General features: G+C 35.9%; 1 protein-coding gene across 3 annotated transcripts in view; it reads left to right on the top strand.

The window, feature by feature from the left end:
• Positions 1-12041, top strand: part of Dek (protein) — a 33453-nt gene that overhangs the window by 5698 nt on the left and 15714 nt on the right. For all 3 annotated transcript variants that reach the window (XM_069820382.1, XM_069820384.1, XM_069820383.1), the window contains exons 3-7: positions 2205-2374; positions 5489-5643; positions 5722-5907; positions 7790-7988; positions 11324-11530. In XM_069820382.1, coding sequence (XP_069676483.1) covers positions 2205-2374; positions 5489-5643; positions 5722-5907; positions 7790-7988; positions 11324-11530 — 917 coding nt within the window. The remainder of the gene's footprint in view (positions 1-2204; positions 2375-5488; positions 5644-5721; positions 5908-7789; positions 7989-11323; positions 11531-12041) is intronic.

Here is a 12041-nt window from a genome sequence, read left to right on the forward strand (position 1 = left end):
AAGACATAAAATCTCATAAAAGACAGATCCATGGGCTAAAAGCTTTAAAATTACTGAAGCCGAATTATCGACTATTCATCCTACAACAACGTAGTAGGTGTACATTCTGCATATGCAGTGACACCAATATGTACACAAAAAATGCTCAGAAATGGGATAAGATATGATTGTATTTTGGTTAAATTGAAAGAAATACCAAACTGTAGCCATGTAAAACAAACTTAAAAAAAACTTGATATCTCTATTTTTTGTTTGGGATATGAATTATAGAAAATTTCATTTTACAAGAGAGTTGTGAAAGTAAATAACATGCTATCAGATGCATTTTTATTATTAATATTATTGATGTTCACTATGATGTTTGGTAAGTTTTGCTTTTGTTGCTACTGAGACAAGATGTTATTTCCAAATGTCTTACATGTGAAACAACATTGTAATTAATACTAAATGTCACAAAATATATTATTATTGTAAGTTATTTAGTCATTAAATACACTGTATAGAAACCTTTTCGAAATTTTAAGCCAAAATGTACCAAATCCAAAATTAAATTCCCAATAACTTTGGAATAAAATGTGGAATAACGTAAAATTTGCTATGAACATCTTAAAAGAGGTGCAGATAAATCCTAAATGAAATATTGATACATTACAGTAATTATTGTAGCTTCAGTATGTTTTTTTGCTCTCCTGTAAAATTTGTCCAGTTGGATTTGGTACCTTTTGTAAACAAGCTCAGACAATAAAGATCAAAGTTGAGAGGAAAAACTTAACTGAGGTGGCGGACTGAAATTTAATGAGATTTGGACCCTAGCCTGGAACAATCTTAAATCTTATGGTCACTTTCCTCCAGTGAGACATAGATATATGTTCGTCAACAAAGGGAAGTCTCAGACTGAGTCTGACAACCCACTTGTACTGGCAGAATATGCTTGTCGCCCACCAACATTACGTCTGAAGTCCCGGTAATGTCATGGACTGTGTGGAATACTTCCAGGCCTGCATTCAATCTCCAATTCTAAGACACCCGCCTCACATTGAATATATGACACGCCTTTTTGGTTACGATCATCAGTTCCCTGAAGATGACTGCAGAGTTAGTAGTCGAAAGCTTGGAGAATTTCAACAACTTGACTTTGCTGATAGCCTGCAATTCCAAAGTTCTGGAAAATATATTATTTCCATTGCCATTGACATTGTTGAAAAATGTTAACTCTACAACATAAATTGTTTTGCATTCTGCAGCTTGCGAAAACAAATTTAGTAGCATGTTTCATAGACACTTCCGAATGTACCATTTACCTTACTTGTTGGATTAGACATGCTACTGCTACTAATATGGCCGATCACCTTTGGCCTCCCAGGTCACCAGACTTGACACCATGGTGACTTCTTTGGAGACTTGTGAAGGATGCAGTGTCACCTCTACCCCAAGATCTAGAAGAAATAAGATGTTGAATCATTGTAGTGATTGGATCCATGGCAAGAATTTGATTGTGTTTATATATGCCATGTAACAAGGGTTTCTCACATTGAGTGTTTATAATGTGCCAATAAAAACTTAGAGAGTTTCTTAAATTAAATGCACCAAGTTATTGTATCATTAATCCTTGCTTAATAATAATAATAATAATAATATGAAAAATGTTACCATAATTTTGAAACATGATGTGTAACACTAATCGAGAGAGGTTAGTATTACATATCAAAAACAGAAGTCAGATGATGTTACTGATATTTCCACTCTTCTGCTGCTGCTGCTGCTGTTGTAGACTTTCATAACTGTGTGTCTCAGAATTTATTTTAACAATGAAGTCATTCTTCGTGTTTTCCAATATTTAGTAATGTTTCATAGTATTTTATGTACAATTTTTCAGGACAGAGAAAAATAAAGCCAACCATCATTCCTTCAATCCTCTCCCTTTCTCTTCAGAAAAGTAGTACGTTGCACACTCCATATTCATATGTTACTCTCAGTTGAGGGCTGGATATCAGAAGTTAACAAATTTAAATATTGTTGGTCAGTGACTTAGAACACATGCGTGTACATATTAAATGAAGTTTGTGTACCGGTAATAAAAGTTCTGTAAATATAATTAGACTTTAATTTATAAGAGCGCTTAATGAAATATAATTTGACACATTTATTTTGTCTGGTTTTCTCTACCCTTAACTGCATTCTGTAATTTTAAATCATTTTAACAGTTCCATTGTTGGATCAGCCTCTTCAACTGTCTGGTACACGAGAAAGGAAAAAGGTTCAGCGTTTTACAGAAGAATTCAAGTCAGAACCTAAAGATGCTGTGGTGATAGAGATTCCAGAAGGGAAGGGAACTCCTCTGGGTGACATACCCCGTATTGATGCTGTGCTTCAGGTAAATTTATCGATACTTTATCTTTTGTAAACATGTTTTGTATGGTGTCATTGTTGGAAGTTAGTGAAAACATGATGCAGAAGTTTTTGTCGTCTCCCCTCCCCATCCCTCACCCCCCAATAAAAATGTAAGTATTTAGCACCTGAAGAATTTGTTTTGAAATTCTGAAATTGAATTAATTTCAGTGCATTATTATTAAGATTAGGTAATTCATGTAAATTGATTTAGAGTACAAATATTGTATAGGGTCAAATATTTTAATATTGAACATTGAATTTGAAGAATTGTGTGCATTGATATGGACATTTCCTTAGCTATGTAGAAAGTCTGTTCTTTTCAGTATATCAGATTTCACATATGGTCTGTTAACATAGTACTATGAAGAAAACACTGTTAAGGACTGCATTTTGACCAACTTAATGAATACATGGAATGTGTACACGACTCTCTTTCTGCTGCTACTAATATTTGTACCTCTAACTTTCCAACTTAAAGTAATTGGTCCCAATTGAGTATGCTGCTACTGGTAGTAGGAGAAACATTCATTTACCACAGCTGTTGCATGTGCTGTGTAACACAATGGCTATGCTAAATCTGAATTCCAGTTTGTTCACCCATGGTATTTGTGTCTACGGCTGATAAAGCGCCTTCACATTCACTTTCTTCACTGGTTTTATAAAAGAATTCATGATGTCTGTAATTACTGTCTCTCTAATATATATGAGATTCTATTACCGTTGTTCATCCATTCCAAAAGATTTGGATTGCTACGAAAATTACGATAATCGAATCATTATATGGACAATTTGTTCTGAAAATAAAACCGAGCCACATGTAAACATCCTTTCTGTAGGTCATAACTTAAAACAGGAATTATCAAATGTTAACCCTTGATTTATTTTAATACTAATTTGTTAAATCATTTACTTGTTTTGATGAAAAATAATGTTTGTTAACTTATAAATTAACAGCTCACAGACTCTTCTATGCTTACATCACAGGGCAATGGGATTACAGAATATTGTAATCATATATAGAAGCGAAAATCTCGTAACCAAATGAAAGTTTTATATTACAGAAACTTAATGTGCAATAAACTTGATTGAAAAACACCACATATATCACCAGATTATCATAATTCATGATTTTGAGAAATACAAGTCGACGTCTGTGTTTTTGAAGTGAATAGTCAGAGATCTCAAATGTAAAACGCTATGTAAAAAAGAATCTACTTTTATATATTATTTACTTTGAAAGCGGATGAATACTAAGTAAAAGTAATACCAAGGCAGTCTGTTCTTGTAATATGCTGGCATCACTTGAGCTTGTTTTCGTAAGCACGTGATAATATGGCTTCTGCATCCTCAGTGTGTATGGTTACTAAATATAAGAGTGGAAACCCTCACAAAAGCAGAGAGAAAGAAATAGTGTTGAATGTATGTATATAATATATAATTTATTTCCAAGAAATAGTCTGCCCAGGCATCCTGGGTTGCCAAAAACACAGAATAATAACGATTACAGTAAATAGATGAGTCAAATTGAAATGTGAACTTAGAGCTTAAATTTAAGAATTAATCAATTTGTACATTATATTGTAACAATCACACTAACGGATAGAAAGGGGGGGGGGGATTATGATATTCCGTATAAATGATTTTTCAGAATTGTCACAGACTCTTTAATGCTAGAAGTAAGTATTTGTTAAGTAACTGTTTCCTGCGTAGTGGGGTTAGATCTACTTTAACGAATAATGGAAAATGTTTAACATGAAACATAATGTACAACAGTGGGCGGGATCACTTACTAAGAATAGGTGGTGCCAAACTTCCGCCAATTCAGTCGTGTGCCATTGTTTACTGTAGGATTATTCTTACAACGAATACATTATAGCTTCTTGAAATAATAACTGTCAAAACTTCGTAATTTTATAATCTCCCTTCTTTGATCGAATATGTGCTGGGATGTTTGAGATTGTGCAAATGTTAATGATTCGGGAAAAATAAAAACAATTAGAATGACTGTAATCGAAGATGATAATTGAAGCTCTACTGTACTGGTGTTAAATTTTCATTAGCTATTAAAATTCACGTCCACACCTGTGGAGTAACGGTTAGCGCATCTGGCCGTGAAACCAGGTGGCCCGGGTTCGAATCCCAGTTGGGGCAAGTTGAGGTTTTTTCTGGGATTTTCCTCAACCCAATATGAGCAAATGCTGGGTAACTTTCGATGCTGGACCCCGAACTCATTTCATTTCATTCAGATGCTAAATAACTTGAGATGTTGATCCAGCGTCGTAAAATAACCTACAAAAATAATAATGAAAAAAAAAATAAAATAAAATTCACGTGTCCTAACAATGCTTAAAAAAGAAACACGTTTCTTAATTTTATTATGAAGTACTTATAAAACGACATACCTGTAAACAAAAGAGATAGTTCTCAGCATTGGAATTATCTGTTGGGGATTCAGTCACATCAATACATAACCCACTGTTGTCTAACGTTTGTGGTCCATGTTACCAGTATTTTATTCATATAGTAGCTCCAATGCCTGTTGTTTTCAAGTTAGCTGACATATTTCTACACCCAAAACACCAATTTGAACAATACCACACAGGACTTTTTTATGTTATGTAATATAACACTTCGTTTTCTTAATTCCAGTTACACGATCATATTTCTTTGTTGGGTTCATAAGAAAGAAATATTACAGCTAACAAGAATTGGGTTGTGATGTAACTTCTTTACTCTTAACATGTAACCATGGCCGAAAGAAATTAAACACTTCATGTATCCAGGAACCAGTAAAAACTGCTACTGTAGTCTGCACTCTGGTAACACTACAGTGACCTCTTTCGCATTCTTTAGGAACAAAGTTCATGCTAGGCTTCTGGGTGGCTTTTTATTTTATGCATATGTTACAAACCTAGGAGAGTTGTGTAAAAACTTACTTGATTCCCAAAAGGAAAAGAAAAGGTCTTCTAAGAATGTCAGGAAGTCTGTTGTATCTGGAAAAGTTAACTTTGAAGGTGAATGTCAATAAGATAATAGATATTATTTTATAAATAAAATGTTAATGAAGCAAATTTGCATTGACATTTAATTGTTACAGAGATACAAATCGGATGAGCTGAAAGCTCTTCACAGAGTCCTCTTCAATCGTGTCGGCAAATCAACAATGATTAAAAAGAATCTTCGCAAGTTCAATGGCTTCGACTTCGACAAGGAGTCAGATCAGTATGACAAGAAAAAACACTTTGTACAAAAGTAAGTCTGTTTCTGATGTGTTTAAACTTGTTCATATTTCAGTGTCATGCAAAAGAAATATCACACTTCTGCTTGCAGATTGGAAGTAAGGGTGCTGAAGAGCTTGTGTGGGATGTTGGACTTGGAGAAGAAGGGTAATCGTGAAGAAATAGCAGAGAGAATTGTCCTGTTCTTGTTGGAGCCGAAAGATTCTGGGAAACCTGTACCACCACCCAGACCAAAAAGGAGCAGTGCAGTTAAAGCCAACAGCAAAGGTTACTCTGAGTACGTATTCTATCACAGAATTGACTGTGACAAGTTGAACTTGGTTATAGCAAAATCGCAGTCACAATATTACGTAATTTGTACACCACTATAATTTGTAATTTTATATAGGCCAGCAGTATTAGAACTTTTGTTTTAATACATTTTGGCGTGCATGTGTGTGTTTTTTCTTTTTTTCTTCTTTTTTTTCGTCGCATAAAGGACACACCCTATTTTTCTTTCGTTCTAAAAATGGAGGGAAAAAAAAGTCTATTACGCGGGTAAATAGTCACACTATAAAATAATGTAGTGAATGATAAGGAGCAAATACATATAAAGAAGATAAATGTACTCGGTCTACAAGAATATGGAACTCATTGAAGTTGTTGTTTCTAACGTAAATGGTGTAGAAGAAATCTCAAAAGCTAAAATCTCAACAGGGTTTTCGGCAGGAGCGAATGCTAGTCACGAAAGTTAGGCTTGCTCTTTTATTCACAGGAGCAGATTGGAGGATATAATAATTCATAATTAATAAAAATAATCAGACCCACATAAATAATTTATTTTATAATTATGAAATCATTATGAGTCATGGATCATATTCGCTTATCAGATGTAGAATTTCGATATAATATAACAAACATGTCCAACAAAACAGTATTTATTTTTTTTCCGACCCTGCCAACCAATGCATATTGTTGTATTGAGCTGCGGGTTACTGTAACATGAGCACATCATGGTCTCCTAGAAAATAATTATAATCAAACAATTTTTTGTTAATATAAGATTATATATATATATATATATATATATATATATAAATTAATTATTTAAATAAAATAACTGAACGAGCGCACATATTTTTTATAATGTCTGTCTTCTCTTGAATAGTCCTTCGGGAAAATGGATTTAATAATACGGTTTCAATGACACACAATTCCGAACTCATTGCAGTACTTCAAATTAGTGTTTAAGAATTAATAATACATGCAGCAGCTAACACATGCATTCTGCTCATACAATTACATTGCACTCGCAAATCACAGCACATTCCCGCTGTCAATACTGGTCTGTGTAATGTTAAATAGTCGTTGGTGTAGCTCTCGGACCAGAGCTTCAAACAACACACAAACGAAGCATGTGCGCCTAGGACGGACTAAGGAGGAAGGCACTTGCGTGCGCATCATATTCTCGCTATTTTTACGTCTTTTCCTGTAGCTCCGGAAAACGAGCAAGCGTTGCGATACTTGTGGTGTGCAACCTGCGGATGGTATTACGCCTATACAATGTTCCAAAAATCAAAATAAATTTTAATGTACGTAATCCCATTTTGAGAAATACACATTCTACGAAAATATTGGGCCTGCGCAGCAAGCATAGCATGCCCTGAGAAATCGTCCCTGGTTTTCGGGTGGGTATTGTTTTACCTCTATCATAAATCGACCTCATGAAATATGAACAAAATCGGTGTCCAAAACCCTGTTTATTCCCCTAACTAAACTATATCAAATTCTATTCAAATCTATGAGATTGCATTGGATTTGACAGTCACCCAAAGCACTAAATAACACTTTGTATAGGATGTCTTCAAATGAAGCTGTGCTTTTATTTTTAATGTAATAGTGGTAATGATGAGTGATGGTCCAGAATTCTTGTGGGTTGCGTGGTGTGAGGACCAGTATCACAGCTATGAACAGTGAGTGTTGCTTGTGACGAGAAAAATATACCAGGCGCACTATATATTCAATGATAGTTCAAGTAAAACTAAAAACAGGACTACAGTATCACAGATAGTTTAATTAATAATTGCATTTTTCAGAATTCTTGAAATGTTTAACTAGAAAATATGTATGATCTTTATGACACCAATTTTTCTTATTAACTTACTGTTTTTTGCCTTCAGATCAGAAGATGATGAAAAGCGTCCAGCTAGGTCACGTCGTGGGAAAGCAAAGAGAACGAATCTGAAAGAAGATTCATCATCTGAATCAGAAAAGGAGCGCAGTTCTCGTGAGAAGAGAAAGGCTAAAGACTCTGACAAAGAAAAGGAGAGTGAAGATGAAGCAGATGAGGATGAATCTCCAGCCACCAGTGATGAGGATGTAAGTTCTTTATTCTTGTTGTCATTGGTAATATGTTCAAATTGTGGATGCCAAATAGTTTCCTCTCTTCTGACGGTAACCAGACAGCAAAGATTGGCTAAAAAAGTGGTTCATTCCTGTCAAGTCCTAATTATCTAGCAGCAGAATCAGAGGAAGGAGCAGTAAAGCAACCACTTACTGGTGCTTGATGGAATTAAATTGTAAACTATTTTTAGAAAGTTGCATTGTTGACAAATGGCAAGCGTATTAATTTTTTAATGCTGGTACAATTCTGTGATGAGGTCAAGTGAATTTGTGGTGAATGGAACTAAAGTTCAGGGTGTCCACCGGTAATGAAAGTAACCAAAAAGTAATCTTGATGTTGCTGCCTGAGCTGCAGTGATTGGTAGTCACTGGTTACATATGCAAGTCTATTAAAGTGTAGGGGTGCTATTCATAGACATTTCGCAGCACGCGCTACGACCGTACTAAGGTAGCCCCGGCTATCCGCTGGTTATTAGTACAGAATTCAAATCATATCCTATCACTAACACTGGTTTATGAATACGAAAAACGTTGATCATCCACTGGAAACCCGCGCTAAAAATGTCTATGAATATGGCCCTAAAAGGCTGGGGAGAAGTTGGGTGAGCGTCCATTTGAAAGAGAGATAAGAGAATATACGAAACAAGTCTGATGGCCGACCATAAGATGACTGAAATGTGATTGCTTTTTTTTTTTATCATGCTTAGTAATTATTAAATTGTAGTGATTAAGTAACCAATTTTGTTTCATATTTTCTGTAGGTACCCTGAAAGTTGAAAGGGGGTTTTCTTCAAGCACTCCCTTGCAATTGCCATCATTTTCTCACTTACCACCATTCAGATAGGATTTAGATCTACAGTAGAACCCCGATTTTAGGTGACAAAAGTTGTTGCTCTTTTCTTGCTACTTTTTTCAGTATTGTTTGCATCACATTTCATGACATTTTTCATGTTGGTTAGTTGTTTCACGATTTTTTCCTGAATTCAAATTGCTTCTCAGGGATGTGTCCGTCAACAAGAGTGAGTGGTGTATTCTTTGTGTGAGTAGCTCGAAGACTTTGAGTAGTGTACTTTCTAATGTTAGCAAACCATGGTTTTGCCTTCCTGTTGACAGTCGTCGTTTTTGTACTGCTCATGATAGTTCGTCAGCTCTGCTGCAATGCTGTCGATATGGCTGTTGTGTATATGTTGTAATGCTACCACAGTCTACTATATACAGTCACGAAGCTTGAGTTTTGAGGGTGCTAGAAACAATAGACTGTGACGGTACTATTTTGCATTGCCTGTAATGAGGCGATATTAGCGACCCTAGTGGTGAGCAACTATCTAATGTTTGCATATTTTCTACGTATTGAGCTTCGCGACTGTATATACTAGACTGTGATGCTACCTTGACTTGAGGAAAGGCTTGCTCTATGGCCTATGTGTTTAGCTGTCTTGACGGACTGGTGTGCTTTGCTGTTTTTTAGGACGAAAGTTGTCGCTACAGGTAGATGTTTTCTTGCTACTTCAGCAGTATTGTTTGCATCACATTTCTGACATTTTCCATGTTGATTTAGTACGAGATCAATCATGCTGCTCCCGTTGTGGCAAATATACATCTCTCTCTGCCTTGTGGTTAGTGACGTCTATCTTGCAGTTCAGGTCGCCTGTGATTATGACCAGTTCATGTTGAGTTTTACTTAGTGTGGTGCCAAGGACGTCTATGATGTCTTCATATTCTGACTTGAAGTATACACCTATGATTGTACATAGTTTCGTTCTGATGTTCTGAGTTTCACTTTTAATAGAGAGATTCTGTTTCAGAAGACATGTGATTCCACCCATAGATCTGTCTCTTTGCCCTTGTGTGGCAAATGCATGTACAATATAAAAACCTGCTGCATTCCAATCCTTCGTGAAGAAAGTCAAAAACCCTTCTTAGGCCTTCAGTGTTTCATGTTACGAGCTTTTTATACTGTTGCTGGTAAAGTCCTTAGTGAAGTTGTGCTCCTTGCCTCTGATTTCTCCGAAAAATATGTCTCACGGGAATGCCTTTCAGCCAAAATTGTGGTTGTTCAAGTCGAACGGGATTTCCACTCTGAAAACTCTGTTTGTACCCACGTAGATCATATATGAAGGGTACACGGGAAAAACGATCAAGATCCATCAAAAATCGAAATTGAGTTAGTAATGCTATCTTATAGCGTAAAAGAAGTACTATCCTGTGGTCTATCTAGTAATAAGAAACCATCGTTCTTGACATTCTGCTACGCCAATTTCTATTAAATACACACATAACAAAGTATTTAAGTGCTTAAACTTTAAAATTCGCTTTTCTCGAAACTTTCTAAAATGGACCTTGATCGTTATTCCCGTGTACCCTTCATATGTAACAGATAGCTCATCCCTATGTTAAAATCGGCAGCACTTTGAAGAGAACAACTGCCAGGATCACCACCCGTCCGCCGTAAACGAACACGAGATGGCAGTACAGTAGCTAATGCAATTCAAATGGGAATTATGTCATGACTCTTTATGTAACAACTAGATGGCAGCATAGTAAACCTAACAAAAGTTGTTACTGTCAAAGCCTATAAGGCCGAGCTATCTGGAGATATATATATATATATATATATATATGATCTAGGGTACCCGTCATGTTTAGTTTCTCGCATTCCATCTTTCCTTTCATGCCATTTTCTTCCAGGTACATAACGAAATCTTCCTGCTCAACTGATTGGTGTAGGCAGCTTACATATAACCATTACTGTCCAGTCTGCAGCTCTGAGGGTGTTTCTATTGTCCCTTGTCGTGCATGTTGATCCTGAATCTTCTCATTTCTGTCCACTGTCTAATCACTATATATTAAATAACACGAAATCACAGCCTCAATCAAAATAAACTATGTGATCGAAAGTATCTGGACATTCACATGAAAATGAAGTACAGGTTTGGGTAACCCTCCATCGAGAACACTGGCAGTCAATATGGTGTTGGTCCACCCTTAACCTTGATGACAGCCTTCACTCTCGCAGGCATACTTTCAATCAGGTGGGAAATGAGAAGAGGTATCGTTGTGGAATGAACTGCTATTCCCCAAGAAATCTTTCGTCACCTGATTGAAAGTATTCTTGCGAGAGTGAAGACTAAAGGTGGGCCAACTCCACATTGACCCGATGGAGTGCTGCCTAAACTTGTACTTCATTTTCAGGTGGGTGTCTGGATACTTTTGATCACATGGTGTAAGTAATGAATTGTATGTTATATACCGAAATTTGTGATTTTATAAATTTCTGTATTAATATATAATAAAACTAATTACTGATTCAGGAGCCCAAATCTAAGAAGAAGAAAGGCAAAGCACCTGCAGCAAATGCAAAGAAAGCAAGTGCTAAAAAGGCTAACGCTAAGAAAACAACAAATAAGAAAGCTGAAAAGAAACCTACACCCAAGAAGAGGAAATCTGGAAGCAAGAGTGACGACGAATCTTCATCTGAAGACGAACCTCTTTCAAAAAAGACCAAGGCACCACCAACAGTAAGTACTGCCTCTCAACATTGATGCATTAAACTTGTGCCTGCACTGTAGTAGGAATATAATATCATATAGAGGAACAGCCCCCATATTTCTCCTCACACTCCATTATAAGAAAACACAATGTATAAAAAATATCATTAGCTTCAATGATTGATTTTCAAGTTGTTGCCCGGGGTGTACCATAGGAGACTGGTCTACGTTACACCCCCAATGAAATGTTTTAAGTTTATACACATTTTATTCTCGTTAAGAAACTGTATACATGCCACAAATCGTCATTGTATTTTTCTCTGTGAAGAATTTTTAATGTGTAAAATATGAACTTCGTAGAATTAGTGTCACTTTCTTAATTTTTCTAATGTATTATAAACCTTAGAGCTGCCACAGATAGCAACTTGCTGCTCTTACTGACTCAACCATGTAACTTCAGAAGAGTGAGCTACCAGCAAATAGCTTACTACTACCATAGTGGAAAGTAATGATTAATAACACACATGTGGTTAGCGACGTC

Source organism: Periplaneta americana, chromosome 3, assembly GCF_040183065.1.
Source record: "Periplaneta americana isolate PAMFEO1 chromosome 3, P.americana_PAMFEO1_priV1, whole genome shotgun sequence".
NCBI classification, from domain to species: Eukaryota; Metazoa; Arthropoda; class Insecta; order Blattodea; family Blattidae; genus Periplaneta; species Periplaneta americana.